The 26,644-nt window shown below is 38.1% G+C and overlaps 1 protein-coding gene across 4 annotated transcripts in view; it reads left to right on the top strand.

The window, feature by feature from the left end:
• The first annotated feature begins 549 nt into the window (after positions 1–549).
• LOC127934466 (adenylate cyclase type 8) overlaps positions 550–26,644 on the top strand; it is a 37,824-nt gene continuing 11,729 nt past the window's right edge. The window contains exons 1-12 of one of the 4 annotated variants that reach the window (XM_052531875.1): positions 550–2,198; positions 8,832–8,981; positions 10,826–10,956; positions 12,065–12,176; positions 14,530–14,657; positions 15,758–15,916; positions 16,175–16,445; positions 22,504–22,701; positions 23,940–24,040; positions 24,270–24,471; positions 25,320–25,436; positions 25,585–25,757. In XM_052531875.1, coding sequence (XP_052387835.1) covers positions 1,335–2,198; positions 8,832–8,981; positions 10,826–10,956; positions 12,065–12,176; positions 14,530–14,657; positions 15,758–15,916; positions 16,175–16,445; positions 22,504–22,701; positions 23,940–24,040; positions 24,270–24,471; positions 25,320–25,436; positions 25,585–25,757 — 2,606 coding nt within the window. In that variant the 5' untranslated portion in view covers positions 550–1,334. The remainder of the gene's footprint in view (positions 2,199–8,831; positions 8,982–10,825; positions 10,957–12,064; positions 12,177–14,529; positions 14,658–15,757; positions 15,917–16,174; positions 16,446–22,503; positions 22,702–23,939; positions 24,041–24,269; positions 24,472–25,319; positions 25,437–25,584; positions 25,758–26,644) is intronic. The other 3 variants (XM_052531885.1, XM_052531892.1, XM_052531901.1) reach the window with 3 other exon arrangements.

Raw genomic sequence — 26,644 nt, 5'->3', positions numbered from 1 at the left:
AAAATTGCAGTTTAACTTTAACAATGCTATAATTTTTTTTAAATAAATAAACAATGCATAGTGCAACTTACGAAAAGTAGGCTTCTAGATAAAAAAGTGAAACCAGTGGATAGAACATTTTGTCTGCTTGTTAGTTTATAATTAAATGAATGAAAATTGGCACAAAGATTTAAATGCCCAACTCTTGTTTTCTGTATTGATAACAATAATCAGGGACCTCAAAACTGAAGGCAGAGCAGAAAATACCATTTTTATCTTGGAAGTAGAAGGATGCATCTAGTATGTTAAGCAATATTGAGATGTTATTGAGACGATATTGAAATCAATAAGCGATATTAAATTTCAGTATTGGTAAAATTGACCTATTTTCTGTGTTTGAAAGAAGACATAAATTATGTTGTTAATTGCTTTGTGTTCCCTCACTGCCACAAATTCTCGCGCTCCTCTGTGCGGTGCGTAACAAACGTCGGGAATACTCAGTTACACACACACACACTCTCTCACACACACACACACACACACACACACACACACACACACACACACACACACACACTCCGCCTCCTCTCTCTCTCTCGCTCAGTGTAAATACCATCTTCTCCAGATGTGTGCGGACGCACCGAATGCTTCTGTATAACATCACAGAAGCCTTCAGTATCTTTACTGACTGATACAAACGTATCTCTTGTTTATGATTGTATTATGTGATATTATTCTTGGATTTCAGCACTCCATTATCCTTCTGCTATCCCAAAACTGCCGAAGAGGAAGGTGTTCTCAACTCCCCTCCAACTCTAAACCTCACCTCTGGATTTGACAAAGATTCCTGGAGACCGTTCCTGAGCGGAAAACATATCAAAGAAGACCCACATATTGTAAAAGACTCGACTGTGCCGCGCGAGGGGCGGAATGGCGTTGTGGAAAAGACTCAAGATTCTTGTTTGTGCACCCAGGTTGCGATAAAGAGAAAAGAGACACAACAAAGATATTCTGTATCAGCACAGAAGATAAAACAAGCAGACAACGGGGGGCACATTGTTCGTCAGAAGGCGTTAAGATGCGTTGTTTTTCAGCACGGGAGCGGGCGCATGCCATGCTGTAGCGCTGCGCAGCCAAATGGCACGAGCCAGCGCGACCGAATCGCTCTGACGTTCGCGGAGGACAAGACGTGTGAGGATGAGCGGCAGCTGCCGTGGGACCAGTCTGCTTGTCCCGATGTGTTCTCCACTCTCCGTTCGGTTCGCCTTCACTCTTCTTCGCACATCTGGTCGTCTTCGCTGTCTCTGTTCTGAGATCGCGCGTAGGTAAATAGAACCGCGTCAGGCGTGGGGACAATGGAGTTGTCTGAGGTTTGCTGTTCCAGCGCCAGCGAGGAGCTGTACACCATCAACAAAATCCCCAGCAACAATGGGAACCGACCGAAGCGCCTGCTGTGGCAGAATGCCGTGCGACACATCACCGAGCAGCGATTCATTCACGAGCACAGTCCGACACCCGTCTCACCGGACGAGCCTCACGCGCAGGGCTCGCGCAAACAATCCTCCGGCAGGACGTCGATGAGCGACCGGCACAACAACGGCGGCACTAAAGTCTTCCCCGAGCGCTCGAGCAGCGACCTTGGTTTCCTTCAGATCGACTGCGCGCCCAGCAACTCCGACTTCTTTCTGAGCTGGGGCTACACGTACCGCGGGGTCATCTTCCCCACGCTGCGCTACGCCTTCAAGTCCAGGGACCTCGAGCGACTGTACCAGCGCTACTTCCTGGGCCAGCGACGGAAGTCGGTGGTGGTCATGAACATTCTGGACGTGGTGACAAAGCTGACCCTGCTCATGCTACACCTGACCCTGGCGTCCACTCCGATGGACCCGATTAAAGGAATGCTGCTCGGCTTCTTCACGGGCATCGAGGTGGTCATCTGCGCTCTGGTGGTGGTGCGCAAGGACACGAGCTCGCACGGATACCTGCAGTACAGCGGCGCGGTGACCTGGGTCGCCATGGCCACACAGATCCTCGCGACGGGACTGGGCTACGGCTTGCTCGGGGATGGGATAGGGTACGTGCTCTTCACGCTCTTTGCCACCTACAGCATGCTGCCTCTGCCTCTCACCTGGGCCATCGTGGCGGGACTGCTGACCTCCGCGCTACACATCGCGCTCCAGCTATTGGTGCCCCCTCGAGCGCAGATCTCCACGAATCAGGTGAGACAGAGGAATGTGGTATATTACATCATGACAAGTTTGGGTGCATTTGTGCGGGTGCAACAACGGATGTTTTCAGTGCTCAAGGCAGAACCAAAGCGCAACGGTCGCTGTCCATCCAACGTGGTGCTGAAAGTGACATTTTAAGGTCGTTCGTCGCAGACTGCGCCGTGCTGTTGAGTCTGATATTGATGGTTTGTTTTTGCGATCCAAATTTTATATAGAGGTCAGTAAAGGTCATGAAGCGCTCGTGTATGCGGCAAAGCAGTCATATTAGAGCACTCCGGTCAGTTACACATTTCAATAACATCTGAGGAGAGCTTGAGCATTGTGAGCTTTACCAATATATTTATGAAATCATATTGCAAAAAATAAAATACAAATACAAAAAAATTAGAATTAAAGGGATTATTCTCTCAAAATGAATATGCTGCCATCATTGAACTAAAAAATGTGGGACACAAAAGAAAATATTTTGAAAAAAATGTAAGTTTTATTTGTCCAAATGCATATTGTCCGTATACAGTCAATATGATTTTAACGTTTTTGGACATCAATGTTCTTCAAAATATGTTCTTTTGTGTCTTACAGAAAAAGAGTCACACAGTTTTTGAATTATTTTTTTTTTTTTTACTTAAACTCTCACTTACTGTATAAATAGCAACTACATTGACACGCTTGCAGACATGTCTTTATACAGTCCAACAAAGCCTCTTTTTCTCTCTGTCAGACGCTGAAAGATTGCTACTCGACATGATCATATCACATTTAAATTGAGTCATAGTGGCACTTCAGTTATTTTGTGGTGTTCACCTGCACACACAGTAAAAACACAAACAAGTGAATCTGCTGGACACAAAAACAAGCGCCCAGGCACATGCATTGGTGAAGAGGCAGGAAGCCGAGTGAATTAATTATAGTGTGTAATGATTATTCACTGTGATCACAGCAAAGAGAGGCAGGCAGACAGAGTTGTTTGGTGTCCTTTCACATACAGATTCAGGCCAGATCCAGAGGTCTATATGCAGATTCAGGTCAAAATAGTCAAACTCAGCCAAGCAGACCCAAAAATGTGTGTGTTGAATTTGTCGAAGATGCTGTGAGGTAGACTTTAAAAATAGCAAGCGTGGGAGGGAGATATAGGGCTCTCTGACTCACACACTTGTCTGCCGGCATCTCTTCGTTTCCCATCTCTGTTTTCTTCTCCTTCGCTTATACTATAGGACGCACTCACACACTTTCTCAGACCTGTCCACACACCTGCTTCGGTGTTTAGCGCTACGTATATAGAATGTCATCAGTGCCAGGGTAAGACAGACATCAGTTAGCATGCAGTTGCTTTCTTGTTCTCTCTCTGGGTTTATGGAAACTCCTGCAGGGTCTCCATCAATCATTTATAAGACACTTCACAAACTCCACCAGACAAGTGTGAGAGTGTTGTGTGCAGCTGGAAGGATTGTGGATAGACAAAGTGCAGGGTGATGATGTGGGTCAGAAGAGTAATTCCAGCTTTCAGTACGAGAGGTTTGGAGTTCAAATCTTTCTTGACTGACCATAAATACACTCACACATAAATACATATCTCATCTCAGATAGGCTTTTTAAAGGTTTTGGTAAGTAAAACATTAATATTGTGAAATATTGCTACAATTTAAAATTACAGATTTTTATTTTAATATATTTGAAATTGTAAATTATTCCTGTGATTGTAAAGCTGAATATTCAGCAACTAATATTCCAGTCTTTAGTGTCACATGATCCTTCAGAAATCATTCCGGTATGCTGATTTGGTGCTCAAAAGACATCTCTTATTACTGTCAATGTTGAAATTAGCTGCTTAATATTTTTGTGGAAACTTCTTTTTGAAGAAGCATTAAATGTATTAACTGTCATTTTTGTTCAAATACAGTATATTGTTAATATAATGAAATACACCAGTGGTTATTGTGCTTGAACGTGTGAATTTGAGAGAAGCTGACTTCATACATCCACTTAAACATCCTTGAAAGCAATTGGTTAAAAATCATTAAAAACATCTCTGAAGAAGGACGCCAGTTCAGAGAAAAGCTCTAGCATTATTTGTTTGCAGATATGACTTGGTTTAATATTTTTTTTATCTAATGAAATGAAATACAGACTTTTTTAAGTTGGACATAAGGTTCCAAAATATATATACAAATACTTTTTGACACAACTATGTAAGAAAAGGTACCATCTTTGGTGCATTTGGTTTTGTGGAACAGAAAGTAACAGAAGTGGAGCACTGTTTGTGGGCAGGACTCTGTGCCGAATATTGCTGCCCTACATATGCAGAGGTCTGCCATTGACTTGAGGGAAAGATGACACTTAAAGTTTAGTTTAAGAGAAGGATTCGGAGTGAATAACTTCAGACATCTTGCGGCAGCTGCTGTTTTCAGCAAACATGTAGCGAGATTACAGATTTTTTTTAAGGAGGCTGAATTCAGTGTAAATTGTATTAATAAATACAATTAAATAAATGGGCTCTAGCAAAGCCTATGACACAGTATCAGTTACTTTCAGAAACCTGACTGTATGTGTAGACCAAGCAAACACAGAATGCATTTATGGATCTTTTTGCACATGGAGATTTTCACACATGTATAGAGATCAGTATTAGCAGGCTCCCTAGTCAATTCAATTTTTATGTCTGAGTGACTAATAATGTATTTTCAGTCTAGTACTTGATTGCTGACACTGTAGATGGTCCTGCAGTGTGATCAAAACTCTCAGATCAATCAGGTGCTGCTAACAATGATAGTGTAAAGTTGTCCTGAGTTCAGTATTACACTGTAGAGGGCAACATGGACAGAATTAGTAGGTAATGGTCCAATGCTTAAGGTTTGATCAGAAAAGACTGTTTCACATCAAAATAAATATGGCATGTACTCTGACTGATGTTTCACAAGGAACAAGAAGACAGGACCAATAAAGTAATTTAAAATAGATTGAGATTAACCCTGACCACATCAGTGAAAAGTGCTGGGAATGAAATATATAAAAGTGATCTGTAGGTGAGCAGTTATGGGTGAAACTATTATTCTGTATAGCACTTAAAGGTCTCTGCTGTCAGAGGAGAAGGTTGTGGGCTTTAAAGGAATAGTTCATCCAAAAATGAAAATGTTCTATACGTTTAGTCACACTCACCTCGCATCTAAGATGACTTTGCTTCTTCATAAGAACAGATTTGGAGAAATTTAGCATTACATCACTTGCCCTGAAACGGATCCTCTGCAGTGAATGGGTGGCATCAAAATGAGAATCCAAACAACTGCTAAAAACATTATTCCAGAATATTAGTTAATGTCTTATGAGACAAAAAGCTGTGTGTTTGTAATAAATAAATCCATTATTAAGACATCTTTATCTTAAAATTTTTGCTTCCTGGATAAAATATGAGACCTCTATCCAAAATGTTGCTTTTTCCAGTAAAACAATGTCATCTCATCTGTATCAGGAGACAAATATTTACAGATAAAAGCACTGTTTACAAGTGGAAACACTCCAAAACAGTTCTAAACAAGTGTGTCAGTGGATTGTTATGTGAGATGACATCATGGGCTGGCCTTTGTTTGCTGGAGGAAGCAGTATTATGGTTTATGGACTATAGAAGGGAAAGTTTACAGTTAAAATGCCTTGATGCCTTTGTTTCTTACAAACACACAGCTTTTCACTTAACAAGACATTAGCTGATGGACTGAAGTCATGTGTTTTACTTGTGGATTATTGTGATGTTTTTATCAGCTGTTTGGACTCTCATTCTGATGGCACCCATTCCATGAAGAGGAACCATTGGTGAGCAAGTGATGCAATGCTAAGTTTCTTCAAATCTGTTTCAAAGAAGAAACAAACTGATCTACATCCTGGATAGTTTGAGAGTGAGCAAACTTTTTTATTTTTATTTTTTATTTTTGTTAAATTTTGAATTATCAGTGGCCAGCAGCATATCTTTAGGAAATCTCAAAGGCAGCATTTTAAAACAGTAATCAACCCCTGAAATTAAATGGAGTGTTAATTAAATCTCAGTTCGACTCCTCAGTGTGGTGAAGACTCTCTGGCTGGAGTACAATGTTGATATTAACAGTTTCATTAGATCTGTTGGTCTACGAGCCACTATGCAGTTGTTATTATGATTATTTTTTTATAATTTGCTGCAGTCAATGGGAGTCAATCACTCTTAACGATTTCTGCTGCATGCTGATGGATATCACTGTACTTTGCTGAGATAATTATGGTGTTAAAGACTATAGTTGAAGTGTGTGTTTGTGTGTGTGTGTGTGTGTGTGTGTGGTTTGAAGCATTTATTTAGAAGTCAGTGATTTAACTTTACATATTTGTTGTGTTAATTCTCCTGCTGTATTTAGCTGATGGCCACACACACACACACACACACTGTATGAAATGTAGAGTGGACTCAAAACATTTTCATATTTAAGCTAAGCTGCACATATAGAACTGAAAGAATATTGCATAGATAAAATACCAATTCAAATGTCATTAATTTTAAATAAAGTTACAATTCTTTCAGTACTTTCGCCTTTATATCTCACAATTGGGACTGTCATAATTACAACTTTACATCTCACATTTGGGATTTGATATCTTACAATTGGGTCTTTTGTTCTCATAATTGCACCTTTATATTTCACAGTTGCAATTCCATAGCTCACATTAGGGAGTATTTCTTATAATTGTGACTTTGTGTCTCACAGTTGGGAATCGTTCTCATGAATGAACCTTATGTCTCAAAAATATTTTGATCTTATTACTCATAATTGCAACATTATGCCTAAAAAAAAAAAAGTTTATTTTAAACTTTCTCACAGTTACTTAAACAGGTCGCCATACTTATTATGTAAAGCATTTCACAGATGTTTCTTATGTTTAAAAATATATATTGTTCAAAATTATTATTTTTATTTCTGTTTGTTAAATATTAGTGGGTCATGGCCATAATTAATTACTGTAAAGAACTAAACCTGTGGTTATCTTCCTAGTACACCTGTGGGGAACTGACCTAAAACTTATTAAAACAACATTGGATAAATGTACCCCATTTCCCATGGTTAAGAGTAATATTCTAAGAACACACAAATACTGGTCATTGTTCTGTAGCCTGTTCATATTTTGGTATGTGGAGAGGATTTGTGTGATGTGAGATGATGTTTTTAAAGGTCAGTAATTTGAATAGGAAAAGTCTGAAATAATGAGCTTTCCTATTAGAACTGTCCACATCACTTATCTCTTTGTGTGTTATTGTATATTACTGCCCATGCACATTACAATTACAAACAGCAACAATTAGAATGATTAAAAGTTATATTTTAGTGGATTTGCATGCTAACTTTCTTGAATGTTGATAATGTTTGCTTCATTAATTCTGCTGTGTGTGTGTGTGTGTGTACTGGAGGGGTTGTATTAATTAGGGCCTCTGTCAAAAAAAAATGATGTGATTGAAACTATAAAGGATGGGGGGCTCTTTAATCAGTCATAAAATGTAAATTCCGGTGAGGGATGTGTCTAATTGATGCACACACACACACACACACACACACACACACACACACGCACGCACGCACGCACACGCACGCACACACACGCACACACACACACACACACACATGCCTATAAGGCTTTTATAGTAACAGGTGCAAAGACATGCCTAAACATGTTAGGGCAGTGATTTATTTTAGAGTGTTAATGATTTTAGGTGGTTACATCATACTTCATACATCGTAATCTTATTGATGGCAGAGGGGTAAGTGGTTCAATTATTAATTGCAGAGGGTTAAGTGTTTCAATTCAGTTCTAATGTACTTGTACATAAGATACACAAGGAAGCCAGAAACCAGCAATATAAAATCAGCATGGTTTTATATCTTTATATTAATGCAAAATATTTTGACAGATTTCTCATAAGAAAATCACAGTGTCTATGAATTTTTATCAGTTAATTTATGAGATTAAATAATTAAAAATAAGACCATGCACAGTTTTTAAAAAACCTATTTGCTTTTGAAACTTTTTTTTGAGTACTTTTAAAATAATAGCATGCTTAATAACTCTAAAATATTGTACTCTGCCTCATGTATATGACTGACATTTATTAATTTTACATTAGTGTGCATTTATGTCTGTCTCTGTGTGTTTGTGTTTGTGTTTGTGTGTGTGTGAAATAGGAAGAAATTTTACATTTAGCTTCTGTCTCTTAGAGCATAGTATTGCATTTAAATTAAAATAAGCATTGTATGTTTATGATCAGGGTCTGAAATTTACACTTGCCAAGTGCCAATTGCAAAGGAAAAATACCTCTTACTTGGCACTGGCTGGTATCTGCTACTGTGCAGGTTTGTTTTGAACAGTAATGCAGGCAGTGTAATGCCAAAAATATACTCTAGTAAAAATGTAAAATACTGCCACTCACGATTGACACATGAAGCAAAATATTAATTTTGGACACTGTTTATGCTGTTTTTGTTTCCAGTGTAATATTTCACACACTGTCATATACAGCTGATAAATGGTTGTAGTTCATTTGTATCTAGAATAGTTTCACCTGCAGTTTAGTACACTAATATCTTAAGGTTCTCTGTTTTTTCTTCTCTTTCTCTCCAGCTGTTAGCTCAGGTGCTGCTGTTCTTATGTATAAACACTGCAGGGATGTTTATCAGCTACCTGTCAGACCGCGCCCAGCGACAGGCCTTTCTGGAGACACGCAGGTGCATCGAGGCACGTCTCCGCCTGGAGACCGAGAACCAGCGCCAGGTTAGTGTTTGCAAACTTTTAAATTATCCTTCACACACATTCACGTCACACATGTAAATGTGTATGTGAGCAGAGTGCTTTTGGATGTTTCCAGGAAGTTTATGTGTACTGTATGTGTGCAAAACAAAACAACCTTTTCAACAAATTGCGATGCTATCTGTACTTGTAACAAAATACCACAGTTTATATTAGGGCTACACGAATAATTGCATGTGATTGTCATGCGTGTCTCGTCAGTAAAGCCGGTTCTGTGATTAGCAGTAAATGTCCATTACCTGCTTTCAAATGGAGCGGTACTTAATATACAGAGTCGTAGTTCGCTGACAAGCTATGCAATATCGCGTTCATAACTGCATGTGATTCATCTGCGATTATGGCGTGGTATTGCGTAGCTTGTCAGCGAACTTACTGAGACACGCATGGCAATTGCATACGATTAATCATGCAGCTCTAGTTTAGATGTGTCTGTTTATATTATATATACTATATATATATTATAAGCGACAATTATTCTGCCAATATTTGACAATTTTGGTCATTTTTTCAGGATTTTTTTTATGAATATAAAGTTCAAAAGAACACAATTTATTTGAAATATAAATCTTTTCTAACTTTACAAATGTATTTACTGTCACTTTTGATCAATTTAATACATATTTGCTGAATAAAAATATTCAGTTCCTTCCCCCCAAAAAATCTTACTGACCCCAACCTTTTAAAAGTGTGTGCGCACTTATGCTCACACGTAACCTTGCCACATCACACTCCTTTATTAGCAATGAGCCACAATGGGTGAGAGTAATTGATTTAAAGATGAGAACAGCGTCTCATGAGGACAGAAGGCTAGTGTAGAAAGGTTCCGAGACTCCTTAGGGAATCTCTCTCTGTTTCCCCCTCCCCCCACCCATCTCTTTCTCTGAGAGCACTCTAGCTGTTTGCTGAAGTGGGTTTTATTTGCCAGTCAAGTGGAGCCCATGCTGGTACCACTGTGTGGGTGTGTGTGTGCTTGCATTTCCTCTTCTTTTGTATGTCCATCTATCCAAATTTCCTGTGCTTTTAGCCCAGCCAGTGGTGAAAGTACAAACCCCTGGCTTGGTGAATTCATATTTGCATGTACCTCTTTATCCATGCAGCATCATAATGGTGAATTACAGCTTAGGTGTGTAATTGTTTTTCAGTTTGATAATACTTTCTCCTACCTCAGCCAACATAATATAGAGAGGCAGCTGTTAATTTTATTCCTCCCAAAAAGTGTAAACGCTATTGTTGTTTGTGTATGCGTCTGACCAGCCAAACACCACAGTGTTGGCTCAACCAATGGAAGACTGGAAACGGTTTGAAAATATTATTATTTTTGCAATTACTTTTGGTGCAATTACATACTTCAGCTTTAATATATTTGGCAGATGTTCTTGTAAAAGCATTCAGACTTTTTATTCTCACTACTGAATTATAAATTGATTTTGATTTTTGGGAAATGATTTTGAAAAGACACAGTTATGCATTTGTATTTAGCCCTTTGGATGCTCTGGGATATTTAATTGACTGAACTTTCGCTGTTACTGCAGTAAAAGAAAACAGTATCATATATTAATGTGTGGTGTTAAATAATGAAATAATGAAAAAAACCTGTTTCCTAATGAAATTCTACCTTATAATTTGTGAAGTAGTTTAAATGTAAAACTGGTATACTAGTTGAATTGGTAAACTGGATGAAACTCAAAGGGAATTGATGTGTATAATATAAAAAAAAGTGTTTTTGTTTGTGTACTTGTGTATTCAATGACTGAATGATTTAAATCCATGTTTAATGAAGCACGTTACCCATGCTGCACCTGTGTTAGGAGCGTCTGGTCTTGTCAGTGCTGCCGCGCTTCGTAGTGCTGGAGATGATTAACGACATGACCAACGTGGAGGACGAGACCCTACAGCACCAGTTTCACCGTATCTACATTCACCGCTATGAGAACGTGAGGTAATTTCTTCCATTGGGGTACTGACATCATGAATAGAACAAAAAAGAATCAAATGGAATTGAATCAGTCAACCACCATTAAGGTTTGATCACCCACCATTCCAGCTCAGTCACCCGCCGTAATGGCCCAGTCATCCTTGATTATGGCTGAGTCACTCTCTTATGTAACCCACACAAGTAGCCCAGTACAGCGCAGTCAGTCACCATAAGAGCACGTAATAGGCTCTGACTGGCCCCGAAAATGGCAGTTCATGGCCATTTGAGCCAAAATGAATCCATTTTAGCCAACCTTAACGCTGGCCTATTCTTATTCTTACATCATTCATTAAATTGTGTTAATATAGTATATGTAATAACAAATGTATAATGAATGATTGCAGATAAAATACTTGTCCTGTCATAAAACAACATTTAATGTCAGCTTAATCTGTTCTTAACATGAAGTTCCTTATAGAAATTTATTTAAAAAAAATGGCATGTTCCACAGCATAATTTCTGTAATCTGTTTATTTGTGCAGTTATAGGACTGTTAAAAATGTTAAAAACAATAAGATTTTTGAACGTTTTTGAAAAACATCACTTGCTTACTAGGTTGCGTTTATTTAATCAGAAGTACAGTAAAAACAGAAATATTGTGGAACAATTTTAAACAACTGTTTTCTATTTAACTGTATTTTAAAATAAGATTTACTCATGTGTTCCTGTGAATTATCAGCAGCCATTACTCCAGTCTTCAGTTTCACATGATGCTGATTTTGGTCCTCAAGAAACATTTCTCATTATTATCAATGAAAACAAGTTTACTGCTTAAAATTTTTGTTGAATCTGTGATCTTTTTTTCAGGATTTTGGATAAATTTTGGATTTTGGATAAATCAAACTGTCACTTTTGACCAATTAAAAAAAACCTTACTAACCCTAAACATTTTAAAAGTAACGTAGCTTGCATAGCTATTATGTTTAAACTTATTAGTACAATTAGCTTATATATTTAGGAAGTTTTTTCTGTTTATCTCACTTTAAAATGTACTGATCGGCTGTAAAATGTTTGGGAAATCTATTATCATAATTTTTTTCAGCTGGTCTGTGTGCATGTGTGTTTTGTGCAGTATTCTCTTTGCTGATGTGAAGGGCTTCACCAATCTTTCCACCACACTCTCCGCTCAGGAACTCGTTCGAATGCTCAATGAACTCTTTGCACGCTTTGACCGACTGGCACACGTGAGTGACTTACACACATACATTAGTATAAAGCATGTAATGGTCCTTGAAATAGCAGTTGGATATTAATTAAGGCATACAAGGGGTGGGGGTTGGATTTACATTGTATGAAAAAAAAACGAACAGAATTTCTTCTTGGGAAAGGTATACAGGTTTGGAACGACATAAGGTTCAGTAAATGATGACAGATTAAATAAATTTGGCTACCTATCCCTTTAAGTCATTGTGATTCAACACACCACCTTTATATGTAAATTAGGATTATTTTAGTGCTTTATTCACATAAGTCAGCGCTGTTTATCTCAGGCAATTGCTGCTTCGCTTGCACATATTTATTGCAGGATGTGTGAAACAAAGACAAGTGTTATGTTTGTGTGCCAAGGGCAGTTCCTGCATATCTTGGCTTGGTGTTTATAGTGGCACCAGATAAGCTGAGTTCAGTTAGAGTACAGAGGCGATTGAAATATGTGCCAGCTCACCCTCCTTCATGTCCTGCAGTGCACTGATGTGCTAAATGCCTGTTGCAAAAGTCATATAAATAAAATCATTCTGACAGTGTCCCCAACATTAATAACATTGATTTATGAGTGTGTGTGTGTGTAAGCGCAAGTGTACAACTGTCAACAGCCAGTGAATATCTTAATTGGCTGCCCTTGGAATAAAAGAACAACATTAGTTACACACGTATATTATGGGCAAATTGATTTTTGTGTTTTTAACAAATGTGTTTTTTGTTCTGTTGTTCAGACTGGAGGAGGAAATAAATGCATTATGAAGAATATTAAGCTCCATCCTAATTCTGCAGTTTTCCAATAATCGTATTCATGAGTCAGTATAATAATCATTGGAGATTAACCAACCATAAAGTGGCTTGCTGATGCATATTGCAGATATTCAAATGTGGCATATGTCATGTTTAAATATCCTTGTGTCCTTGTGCATGTTTGTGTGAATTTGCAGTCACACTCAGGCGAACAAGCCTGGTGTGGTATTAAATTCTGCAGCAGATTATTGTAATGAACAGTATTCATTTTCTCTCCCAATGGCAATGTCTATTCAGAGGTGTCATATGTGTGTGGTAAGTGCTGTACTGGTTAACTGTGCAGTTGATTCATTGCCAGCTTTCATTGGCCAGGGTCCACCTAATGGGAAATGTACATTAACGCTTTCGTTACTTGACATATGATTTAAGCATGTGATGTAGAGACACCAAAAACATGACAAAATTTGCTATATTTTTTAGACTTGCCATGGAAATACCATGTTTATGGACATAAACCCTGGTGCCATGATATTCGTTGGAGTACTGTATATTTGAGGACCATATTATGTTATCAGAATGTCTGTTCCCTTGGAAACAAATCCATGACCTTGATGTTGCAAGCAGCATGTGCTAGCATTTGACCTACAGAAATCTATGAATAATATGACTATTATATTATATAATACGATTTGTGTCATACCTAACAACGCCCTTTATATAAATTCACCGTAAACCTTTTTTTTTTTTATCAAATAAATGCACCTTGGTGAGCATAAGATACTTTTTTAAAAACACAAAGAATCTTACTGATCCCAAGCTTCTGAACAGTTGTGTGTGTATATAAAATACCATGGTATTATCGTCTGATACCATCAATGTTACTACAGTACTTTTTCCTTAAGGCTCAATCCAAATAAGAGCAGGTTCAAGTTTAATAATATCTTTATTAGCATCATGCTGTAATGTTGATGTTTTGAGTATGGAGTGTGCTGTTACAATAGCTTTTAATGCTAGTTCCCAAGTTTATTTCCAAATAAATTGGCCCATGGTTTGATATTGATTATGTGAAGGGAATTCACTTAGCCTTCAGATTAGCACTAGTGCTTCAAACTTGCTATCATGAATCAGTCCAGAGCTAATCGAGCTGTAGGTGGTGTTTTTAGCATCTGACAAATGACAGGTACGTGCGTAATGACTCTTTGTTTCCATACAGCCATTTACTGAGCTGTGAAAAGACATTAATACGGCAGTAGGCATGAGTAATGGATCTCAGAGAGACTGAATGAGTGAGTGGGGGCCTTATAATTACCACCCTCTCTGAGCTCTACACAAAAACCTGGCAGGCTGAGAGATAACAACCACAGATAGAGACTGCAGTGGAAATTATAGGGTAATAGTGGTTATAAATGCTCAAACCTTCATATAAAGTATCCCTGTGAAACTTTGCAACTATTACATTAAGCAGCTATCCACTTAATTACTTTTATTGGGATAACTTAATGTATTTTGATTGATTCAGTTGCAATAAATTAAAATATTGTCCACAGTTTGTAAATAAAAATTAAAAATGTCTCCCCCCCCCCCCCCAAGGAGCATCATTGTCTGAGGATCAAGATACTGGGGGATTGTTATTATTGTGTTTCTGGCCTTCCTGAGCCTCGACTGGATCATGCCCACTGCTGTGTTGAGATGGGCCTCAGCATGATCAAAACCATCAGGTAATGGTGAAACATTTCATGTTTTATAATGCCAGCCAACACTAAATACGGGAAATCATACACTACATCTTTTTGTAGTGAACAGACTGAAATTTAAGCCATTCAGTGATTTTGAACTATCTTAAGTTTAACCATACTATAACTGTATATATATACTTATTAATGCAAGACGTAATAATGCACAAAATTGAATTGTTCTATTGAGTCGCACCAATAATGAATCATATGATCAAGTTCACAAAGCTTGCATGAATTATATGAATCATCTTGTTCTCAAGCTTAACTGACTGACTCAATAATCACAGTGGTAAATGGCCCACCTGAGTGGAAGATTGTAAGTGAATAATGAATGACTTGTCAAGTGTGCATGAGTTGTATTGACTATTTTTAAGATTCTTTTATGGAACTTATTGAAGCTTGACCTCTCTCTAACTACACAATCAACCAACCATCATATTATTTAATTCCTCATCTTTGTGTTCCACTGAAGAAAGTCATAACCAATTTGATATGACAAGAGTGCAAGTAAAGGGATCTCATTTGCTATGCTTCTTTCCTATAGGTCGACAAATTGGGCAAAGGAACTCACAAAATTAGACATAATGTTAATTTCTGCCTTACAGGTTGCATTTGAGTTTGTATTGGGTATTATTAGTGTTATTTTAAAACAATGGAAGTCTGTGGTATGTCAGTAGTAAGGTAAAGTGAGTGAGTGAATGACAGTGAGGGAGAGGCCAGTAGACCAGTTCTGTTGACCCTTAATAGAGACTAGATAGCAGATGAGAGGCCCTTGTTCCGCAGGTGTGTGTGTATGTGTGTGCTGCACTAGTGTGAGTGCTGTCAGATATCACAGCACTCACACTACCACTCAACACGCACACAGCAGTGACAGTGTGACCTCGATTCCTCTTTTTATAAACAGCCACTTACTTCTACCTGGTACCCCATTCAGGAGTAATAGTATGATGTGTATTTCAACTTGCCTGTAAACCCAGTGTGAGTTCTCTAGCTCAACAGTTGTTTAGCAGCACCATTACAGAATTGCAACACAGCTAGCTAGCTAGCTGTCCATCCTAACCTTTTTGTATTTGTATGTTTAGGTATGTGCGCTCACGTACAAAGCATGACATAGACATGCGCATCGGTATCCATTCCGGCTCAGTTCTCTGTGGAGTTCTTGGTTTGCGGAAATGGCAGTTTGACGTCTGGTCTTGGGATGTCGACATAGCCAACAAACTGGAGTCAGGGGGAATACCTGGGTAAGATACACACACATGTGCACACAAAAGCTCTCTTTTGGGATAAAAAAAATAAGGGAAGTACAGTGGGATTATCCAGTTGCCCTCAAATATGCTTGACTGTGATGGAAAATATATATTTTAAGGACACCTCTCCTCTCCTTTGTTGTGTAATTGTGTGGGAGGAAATTAATTTGGTTTTTGTATATTCTCATTTTGAAAAAGATGCTTTGTTTTGGATGTGTGAGATGAATCTGTAGTTAATTTGGACCCCCTCAGGAGGATCCACATCTCTAAAGCGGCTCTAGACTGTCTGAACGGTGTTTATGAGGTGGAGGAGGGTCACGGCAAGGACCGTAACGACTTCCTGCGCAGGCATAACATCGAGACTTTCCTGATCAAGCAGCCAGAGGAGAGCTTACTCACACTGCCTGAGGACATCATGAGAGATTCCACCAACCAATCAGATCACAGAACATCTAACACTTCCTTCACGGAGGGAACATGGAGCCCTGAACTTCCCTTCCATAACATAGTGGGCAAACAGAATGTGAGTGCAATACACACACAAGCAAACAACCAAACAAGCACAGTTAAGAAAACACACATTAACACACATCAATTCTGAACCTCAAACACAGCAGACAACTTGAGCTTAAATTGAGGCTCTGTGTCTGTTTACTGCACCTGTCTTTCATTTCAGTGTGAGCTCCTCATTTATTTCCACATCTCTCCATTTTTTTTCATGCTCGTCCTGCATGGTTTTTGGATTGTTTGGTTGCTCTGGATTGCTGTGTGTAGTTACTTTGTAACGTATATGGTAATCTGGTCTGTAAGTGCACATGTAAGGGAGCCATTCACAAAACAAATGTTTTTGCATTCCACAGTGCTGCATTTGCGATATGCGTTAGATGGACATCTTTGACATCTTTGTATGAAGACTATTTTTCCAGTCCCTTGCCCTGCGTCTTTATTGTAAATGGGCCCTAACTGTTTTTCTTTACATGAAGATTCTTATTTAAGATTTTAGATGTGCTACACCCAGTAGACCAGTAGTCACACTAAAGTTAGCTCTAGTGGCTCCCCTTGGATGGATTAAATGTGAATATATGCTCCCAAAACACTGTTTCTGCCATGTAGATTTGGAAAAACCCATTACAACACTCTTCCTGCCACACCGTTAATGTAACATGCAATGAAACAGAAGTGTACCAGCAGAAGTCTCTAAATCTCTGTAAAATGGGTCATGTTGCAAATTAATTGTAAATGTTCTTAGTACTGTTGGGAAGCTATAGTGCACTAGAAGGTCTCAGTACTGTAGGGTAAAGGGTAATGTTCTAAAAAGCTATCTAGACTGTTGGTTAAGGACAGTGTTCTGGAGGGCTGTTAGGAATAGATGGTGTTATAAAAGGTCCTCAGGCTATAGGAAGAAGGTTCAAGAAGGTTTCAAATGCTGTTTAAAAGGGACACTGCTCTAGAGCACAGCATAGTAGGATTCTCAAGGCTTTAGGGTGTGGAAGGTGTTGTAGTGGGTTCTCAAGACTATAGCATGAAGACAGTGTTCTATAGAGGGTTCTCAATGTTAGGGCAGGGACTAAATGTTCTAGTGGATTCTCTAAACTTCAGGGTGGAGACAGAGTTCAGTAGAGCATGGGATATTGCCAATGTGGTTTTCAAATTTGTTTCATAAGGAATATGTTCTAACTGATTCTTAGTTTTTTTTTTTTTTTTTTTTTTTTTTTTTTTTAAGGCTGCAGGGTAAGGACAATGTTTTTGTGGGCTTGAGTTCCAGTGAGTTCTCAAAGATTAAGGGCAATAATAGTGTTCATTTAGGTTCGCAGAATGGCTCACAACAATGTTCTAGAAGGTTTTTGTGGCATGTGCAGTTGATTATGATGCAAAAATCTGCCCGGCTGTTGCTATGGTGACATAGTTAGCATAAGGGAATGTTGTCTTTGATTAATGCAGGGCTTTTGTTGCCTTTGTCATGCAGTCATCTTAACACATCAAAGAGCTCTCACTGTATGACTGGCAGGGCAACCAGCCAATTACACATCAGCTGAGAGACCAAGCTTTCACGTTGTGATTAGAAGTGTGTGTGTGTGTGTGTCTGAGCTATTCTAGATGTGTTCAAACAGAAGTATGCTGACATGTTCATGTGTGTAAGATTATAGGGCTGGTCTCCATGACAACAGGAATGTCTGTAAGGCAGGAACAGGATTCTTTTTCTCCTTCACACTCTATTTATCCCTCCCTCTCTCTCTCTCTCCTCTTTCATCTGCTGTTCTTTTCTTCTCCTTTATCTCACATCCTCTCCCTCTTTTCTTCTCTGTCTCCTTGTTCAGGCTTTTTCCTTAGTGACGCATTGCAGCCACAGTGTGTGTGTGTGTGTGTGTGTGAGTGAGGGAGTGATTGTGTGTTTTAGTGAGTTCGGGTGTGCGTGTTCTGCCGAAGGGTGGTTCTCTTAATGGGTTTAATGTCTCGATCCTTGTGTTTTTGTGTGTAATCCACAACTTTATGGTCTTGAAAACATACACACATATGCGTATAAACAATGCAACCTGAGAGTCTTTCCTCCAGAGTTTTATAGAGGGCCTCGTCTTTTGTATTTGGTAGAGAAAGCATTTAGTATTGATCAGCCAAAAAACCTCTGCAATGTCTGTGCTCCAAAATCAATAAATAAAAGATGGATCTAAATTTTGAGAGAGCTACAGATTGGGACGTAATTTCTGTGCTCTCCAGGTTAAAAGCTGTATTATTGAAATGTGAATAGGTGACTGCAGATCTGTACAGGAGTTTGTTTATTGGAGCCAAACACTTTACAGAAAAGAAGAGAAGTGCACCTCTCTTCTTTCTTTTATCATAGTATCCCTCACCCATGGCTTCCTACCACTTGACTACACTATTAAAAGCTGTTTAAACTCCACACTATAAGCAGTTTCAGGAGGCTCTGCTGCTCTGAAAAGCATTAGATATCTCAAAAGCGTTATTTCTTCACCTATGAGATTATCGAGGAGAACTCAAATTGATTCTCCAACATCTCTACCCAGATGCTTTTCCATCTCTTCTACTTCACCCCAGAATCCTCTGATTAATACCTCAACCAGAATGGATAACATTGATGTAAACCCTTTAGTCAGGAAAAATCATATTCAGCTTGATTCAAAAGAAAGGGGTGTGTAAGGCTATTCACAGTGAGAAAAGTACCTTGCATGCATCTGAGTTGTAGTGCAAGAGCAAATTTTTATAGTTTTGCAGGAGAAATGAGCATGAGGCTGATAAATGTGAATCGCTCGTACTCTTTACACCATCAGTCAGTATGATTTCAAACATCAGGGGGCATGATTAATCATAATTGTATTAAATTGAAAGCCCCGTTTTTTACTAATATAAACTACCAAATGTCATTAAGATTACTGAAATGTTTTTAAAAGGAAGTTTTATTTTATTATGCTGATTTGGTACTTAAGACAGATTTCTTAATATTAAGTTGTGCTACTTCATATCTTAATATTAGGGTTATTTGATGAATAGAAAGTTTAAAAAAATCACATTTATTTTTTAAATAGAAGTCATCAATTTTGATCAATTTAATGGATTCTGGCAGAGAAAAAAAAAACAGATTTGTTTCAGAAAAAAATTAGTAACCCCAAACATTTGAATGCTACTTTATGTTGTTGTTTTGGCACTGCTGTACGACCTTGTGTAAAGAATAATGTTAAACTGTTTAATATTATACCCAAGACTGAACTATAATAAATCTTATTGAATATAGAATAGCTTTTAAGCTAGGCACACTGTTGTAGAACTAACATCTGATGAATGAAAACTCCATATACAGGGCCCATAACAATATTTGGGCAATTAAGCCTTGTTAAAAAACATTTGCAATAGTATTGAACTTTCTTATTGTAATTTTAGTGGATGCATAAAGTCAGTGCCCCTCGAGTTCACACATGTTCCTAGCGGAGTGAACACAGCTGTAGCTCATCACGTTCTGTTTCTAACAACCAGAAATTGCAGAATGTTTTTTTTCAATTATATCATTTGAAATCAACAAGCATGTTTTTATTAAATGTTTTGCATGTAAAGCATGTTTTAGTAAACACCATTAAGTCTGGCTTTAAGGTGTAGTTCATCTAACAATTTCATAATTTACTCACCCATGCTCTGTTCCAAACCTATAAGCTACGACTTTCTTTATTCCGTAGGCCGGAAAATGAGATAACAGTTTTCATTTTTTGAGTGAACTACTCCTTTAATTGCCACAATGCTTTTGATGCCACCGTTTACAGTATATATATTATACATTTTTGGACAGAACCGCACCTTGTCTACGTTTTCTTTGTGTGCAAATATTCTATTGTGTTTGTGTATGTAAGAAATTGAGTCTGTGTGAGTTTGTAATTCTGGTGTTTCTCTAGATGACTCACGACTCATGGCTGAACACAGCTCCAGCTCATTGCACAGATGATAGTCCTCTTTAAAAGATACTCTCAGTGGTCTAAACAAAATCAGACGTCTTTGTCAGATCCTGTTTATGCAATATCCTCTGCTCGTCATCCTTCCATTTGACCTCCGCCCCTGTGCTGACATTTCCGTTGTGAAATATGATCAAATACAACGCAACACATGCCTACACTGTGACAGAGAGAAAAAAAGATTTCATTTTACTTCCAGTTTACATTTGTGACATATATGGTTGATACTGGGTTTGCCGCAAAGAAATCTGTTTGGTGACCCACACACATGGAGGTCTTCTCCCATTCTTCCATGTAATAATAACTTTTGACAGCATGATGCTTCTAAAACAGCCATCTTGACACAAGTTGCTTGATTCTGTCATGTTTGAACTAAGCATCTGTCAGTTGGGTTTTACGAATAAGCAGGAGCCACCATTCAAGGGACATGTTCAGAAGATGAAATATAAATCACAACAACATTTTATTCAGTTCTGCTAGAAACATGACAAGTTTATTGTGCAATATTCTTGTGCTAATTTAAGTATTGAGCATTTAGCTTAGCACCTTGCAAATATTATACACTGTTTTGCTAATATTTTGCCCTATTTTGTTTGGAAGTCTATTTTCACACTAGTTGGCTGAATTAGCTAGTTAGACATGTATTAGTCAAGTCTCACTTTGCGTGTGACACACTGATCGTTTGGGTGTGTGAGTTAGTTTGCATGGGTGTTACCGCCTATATAGGACCACTTAGGATGTCTCATGTAAATAGTATTAAAAAAAAACACTATAATTTGAAACAGAGCCATGGTGTAGCCTGTCTGAGGTAATGTTTTGCAGGTCATGTAAGGTTGCCTTCCTTTTCTCGTACAGTCATCAGGTTTAGCCGAGTGGCCTGAACTTAGCCAGGTCCTTTTTAATGCCATTTTTAATTTATGTCCTGATGTTATACAGTGCGTTTAAGGCTAGTGATATCTTTGTTTAAGCTCTATCCTCATATGAACCTCTCAGCTATTTGTTGTTGTAATCTTGTGTGAGGCTGTATTGTACAGGTGTTCACTAGGGGTGAGCTGCATGACCAAAATCCTGTGTCAGGGTATGATAAAAAATTTATATCATGATATACTTATTTTTTTCTGAAAATTAAAAAAAATTAAAACAAAAGGGAAAGTATCTTTTCATTTTTTATATAAATAAATATATAGTTTTTATTTATTTCATTGCTTCCATCTAAATTTCTCCCATTATTATCAACCAGTGTGTTTATATTCAAAGCATATGTATGTCACTGTTTTCAAAATAGACTATAGATTTGTCTTGGTATTGGACTTGTAAAAAGCTTTGACATACTGTATAACACAAAAGTTGCTGAAATAAATAGCTTAAATAGGTCATAAAGGGAAAATGTGGTATTTTCAGCAAATGATAAAGGGTTCTTACCTCATCCAAGGTTGTCTACCACCATCAGTCCACCTTGTTTTAACTGGATTTTCCAGCAGAAAGAACTAACTGGAACAGCCTCATATTCTGATACTTAAATATCTGATATAAAAGGTCTGGCTTTCCGGCATTAAGGCAGTGGAATTATTAGGCGTTGGAATAGTGTGTAGATTTTCTAGATTCACTCTAAAAGATGGGCTGAGCTGTAAGCAGTTAGAAAAGCCTATTACTTACAGTCCAGAGCATTTGCTGTACAAATAATCATGTTATCTGCAAGTGTGTGTGTGTGTGTGTGTGTGTGTGTGTGTGTGTGTGTGTGTGTGCGTGTGTGCATGCTTAGCTGTGATTTAGGGACAAAATTGTCATGAGAAGTGAACTAAATCTGGCAAAACCTCCAATCCACGCTGTTGTATGTGTGAAACAGTTCATAAATAAGTAATGCAAAATATTCTTTTTAGGCATAGAGTTTGTGTTAATATATATTTAATTATAATTAGTCTTATATAAAAAAAATTATATTTGTCCTCATTTAGTAAACATATATGTGTTTGTGCAATCCTTTTCTAATTTTTCTTTGATTGTGACACATTCATGTTGTGCAGAGCTCTTGGATGAACAGATACACACCAATACACACACACACACACAAACACGAACACACACTATCTTAGACTCATGGGCGCTGCATGTGCTTTTCCTCTGTAGACTCTGGCTGCGCTCACACGTCACTCCATTAACCTGCTCCCCAACCACCTGGCTCAAGCCCTGCATGTGCGCGCCGGCTCACAGGAAATTAACGCTCGCATGCAGAGCGCCATCGCCCTGCGCAGCGGGGACAAGCTCCGCCAAGAACATATCTCCCCCTTCTCTCTCACCTTTAGAGAAGCACTGCTGGAGCACAAGGTAGCCTGCTCCCACCTTCCAGCAATCCTGCCCTCGCTTTCTGCTCTCTCACTCTCTCTTTTTTGCTTTATTTTTGGGAATATAAGAGAAGGAGACGAGAGAGTGTTTTTGTCATGAGTAAACTAAAGGCCGTTATTTGCCAGCAATAGTCAATACTTTCTAGAACATCAGTTTTAAATTTTCTCAGTTATTTCTATATGCCATCCGAAGAAAAACAAGTTAAGGTGGTCCAGCTGTGTTTAGAAGATGGTTGCTGCTTTCTTGTTGGTCAAAGATGGTCGACTGGATGGACCAACAAATCTAGACCAATTTGCAGCATTTTATTAATCATCTGCCACCAGTTTTGGTTGGATTTTCTAGCGGGAGTGATGACACTTCTGAGACCACTGCAAAGCAGTTATGGACTTCACTTGAAAGGATATTTCTCCTCAAAAACAAAATTCTGTTATTATTTTCGCTCTCATGTCCAAACAGCCTTTCTTCAGTGTCTTCAAGTTCTTCAGTATTCCGTGACAGTTCATATGTAGTGACTACAGCTCCAAAAATGATTTAAAAACACCAAAAAGGTAATTTTATGGCATGGTCTAAATGTTTCATTCACAAATCGTGATTTAGTTCTTGAGCTGTTAAATTGAGAACCGCTTTTAGACCATTAGTCTGACAAAAACGTTGTTTCCTGATCCGATCAGCCGGTTCTGATTAAGAAAAAGAGAGTGAATTTTAATCAACACTAAGGATAATGAGCTGGTGAATTCAGCCGATTGGATTGGTCTCCAAATTGATTGTTTTTAATCACTGATGAACTTGGCTCATCATATGAGCCTTAATTCTTCCTGATCAACTGGGGGTTGGCCGACAGATGTGCCTTCAGGTTACTCATGATCCACTACCATGCATGTTTTCATCTTAGAAAAAAACGCTTTTTATTCAGTTTATATATTCCTCAACTCATTTCTGCTGGTTTGAGTTGACCTTTGCCCCCTGCTTGGCCTTAGACTTGGCCTGTGCCACTCTATGCTTGAGTTTTTGGTTTGCCCTGCTTCCAACCTTGACATCACACGTCCTTACACTAACCCAAAGAGCACAGGAGTTGTGTGTTTATGTGTGTTTGAGCTCTTACCCTGCTCTCTCCTACGTGGTTAGACTTGCTTTCATGGTGTCATTGTGGACGTCATGTGAAGAGGAATTTTCGTCCTTAATTTTCTGTGCGTGTGTGTGTGTGTTTTTTTTCTCTACAGTATTCCCAGATGCGAGACGAGGTGTTTAAGTCTAATCTAGTGTGTGCCTTCATTGTTCTCTGCTTCATCACTGGAATACAGAGCTTACTTCCCTCAGCAAGGTAATTAATACACAAGTACATAAATACACTGATGACCATAACTACCACAGACGCTGAGGTTGACACATGATCTATTTGGGTTTATAGTGCATAGAGAAGTCATGGAGTAATATATTCAGTAGTGTTCGATGTGGGGTTTTCAATGAAATTTGATCTTTGATCTTTGATATTTGATAATCGATTACTCCCACAAGCGCATCATATAATATGTGATCACTTATTTTTGTAGGATGGTCACTATGGTGATACAGTTCTCCGTCCTCATCTTGCTGCACTGTTGCCTTGTTGTCGTGACAACGGCGGAGGACTATAAGTGTTTGCCGCTGGTTTTGCGAAAAGCATGTTGCTGGGTGAACGAAACGTACGCTGCGCGGAACGTTGTCATCTTCCTCTCCATCCTCATCAACTTTATGGCTGCCATGATTAACATAGTGAGCAAACACTGTTATTAATTGTATTTTTAATATCATCATTATACTATGCTAATTTTTCCGCGGATACATTTTAATTTGTGAGCTGAACCAATTTAAACTGTAGAATTATAGACCCACTGTGGAGTACAAATGAGTTTTTATTTACGTCTAGTGATAAATTTGTAAAAAAAATAAAAATAAATCTAAGACTAAAAAGAAGGCATGCACAATATATGGCTCAAAATCTGCTAAGGGGTAATTGAATGTAGGAAATCATTTTTGGGTATTATAAAACATAAATAAGTTTTGATGCACAAAGAAGTTTTTATTGTCTCTTATAACAAAAATATGTTATTTAAATCCATGAAAATGCAGCTCTTGTAATAAATAATAGTGAAAAATCACTTTTTAAAACTGTTGTTCCATTGTTACCCCTCAGCAGATTTTGACTCATGTCAATATCATATTGGTTACTGGCCGATTTGAGAGTTTTTTTATGTAATATATTAAATTAATCAATTTTAATGTGGATTTATTTTCTTTATTTTTTTTAAACTTCCCAAATTTTTACCATCATCTAACATTTGAAATTGATCTTCAAAAACACTAGGAACTTAATGAGTTAGATTCCAGATAAAAATCTAATTTTCATACTGCATATTACAATGTTGTGATGCCTAAATTGCATGTAAAACATTTGATCTTAATTTTTTATATTTTTAATTTGATTTAATAGAATATTATAGAATGTTATATAAGCCATTTATCAGCTACACCTATAGCTAGAAAGTTCTTGGAAATGCAATTTTATTGCTCAAATGCAATCGATTCTCTAACATTAGCACTCTCTTTCTCTTTTATTGTAGCTTTGGTGTGATTTCGATAAATCCGGCTCATTCGGGAACCAGACGCTTAATGCATCTGCCTCAATCCCCGATATCTGCTTCTACCCAGAGGTCTTTTCATCCACTGCCCCCCACACAGTCAGACCCACAGCTTATTGCCAGTTTCAGTCTGTTAAAAGGATTGATAGAATTCTAGCAAATGTGTAAACCGTTTAAAATCAATTCATTCACTGTGCACAGAGCAATGGCTTGTTAATGGTGAGGTTATCTGCCTGTTCATTGACAGTATTTCGTGTTTACTGGAGTGTTGGCTATGGTGACGTGTGCAGTGTTCCTCAGACTGAACTCTGTCCTGAAGCTGGCCATCCTGCTGATGATGATCGCTATCTACGCACTGCTGACCGAGGCCTTCTACACACCTCTGTTCATCCGCTATGACACACTTACACTTAATCAGAGGTATGCAAACTTTCACATTGTGCCATTCAGAAGCAATTAAGAAACAAATTATAAAGAGCAAAATTATACATCACACTTTGTTCTTTATGGATGTGATGCAAGTTTGTAAAATGATGAGGACCGACTATAAGAGCAATAAATGTCTTGCTGTTTCTAGAGTAGCAGTCTGCAAGTGTTTTAATAGATTTCTGCAAGTTTTATGATTGACACCACCCAGTCATACATTTCTGTCTTTTGCTAAACTTTTAATGAGAAGGACACATAAACTACGTCTGAAAAATAAATGTGGGTGGTGTGGCCTGGTGGTCAAAAGATTAGTTTGGCAACTAGGTTTTTAACCCTGCAAGGATTGCACATACACTTCTGTGACTGCCTACATATGCTGCCAAAAGTTTGGGGTCAGTAAAGTTTTTATTATAAATGTTATTATCATTCCGCAAGGCTGTATTAAAGGGTTAGTTCACCCGAAAATGAAAATTCTTCTACTCACCCTCGAAGCATCCTAGGTGTACTGTATGTGACTTTCTTCTTTCAGAATAACCCAGTCAGAGTTAAATTAAATATTATCCTTGCTCTTCCAAGCCTTTCAGTGGGGGTAAGCGGGTGTTTGTTGTCAACAGTTCAGAAGACGTAATAAAGTGCGTTTGAAATACATCTTCTATCATCCACCTGCACATCGTCCGCATCCCACAGTCAGCAGATATTAGAAAAAAAGTGTTTATTCGTTTGAATTCTGGATATCTGTCTTATAAAAATGCATGGATTCATTCCAGGGGGCCTTTATTCACCCCCGGAGTCGTGTGGGGGACGTTTTATTACAGATGTGTGCACTTTATTTCACGTCTTCTGAACCTTTGACAACAAACATCCAGTTACCCCATTGAAGG

The sequence above is a fragment of the Carassius gibelio genome, chromosome A2 (genome assembly GCF_023724105.1).
Source record: "Carassius gibelio isolate Cgi1373 ecotype wild population from Czech Republic chromosome A2, carGib1.2-hapl.c, whole genome shotgun sequence".
Classification (NCBI taxonomy): Eukaryota; Metazoa; Chordata; class Actinopteri; order Cypriniformes; family Cyprinidae; genus Carassius; species Carassius gibelio.
Note: the sequence above shows the minus strand (reverse complement) of the source record. Positions and strands in the feature narration are given on the sequence as shown.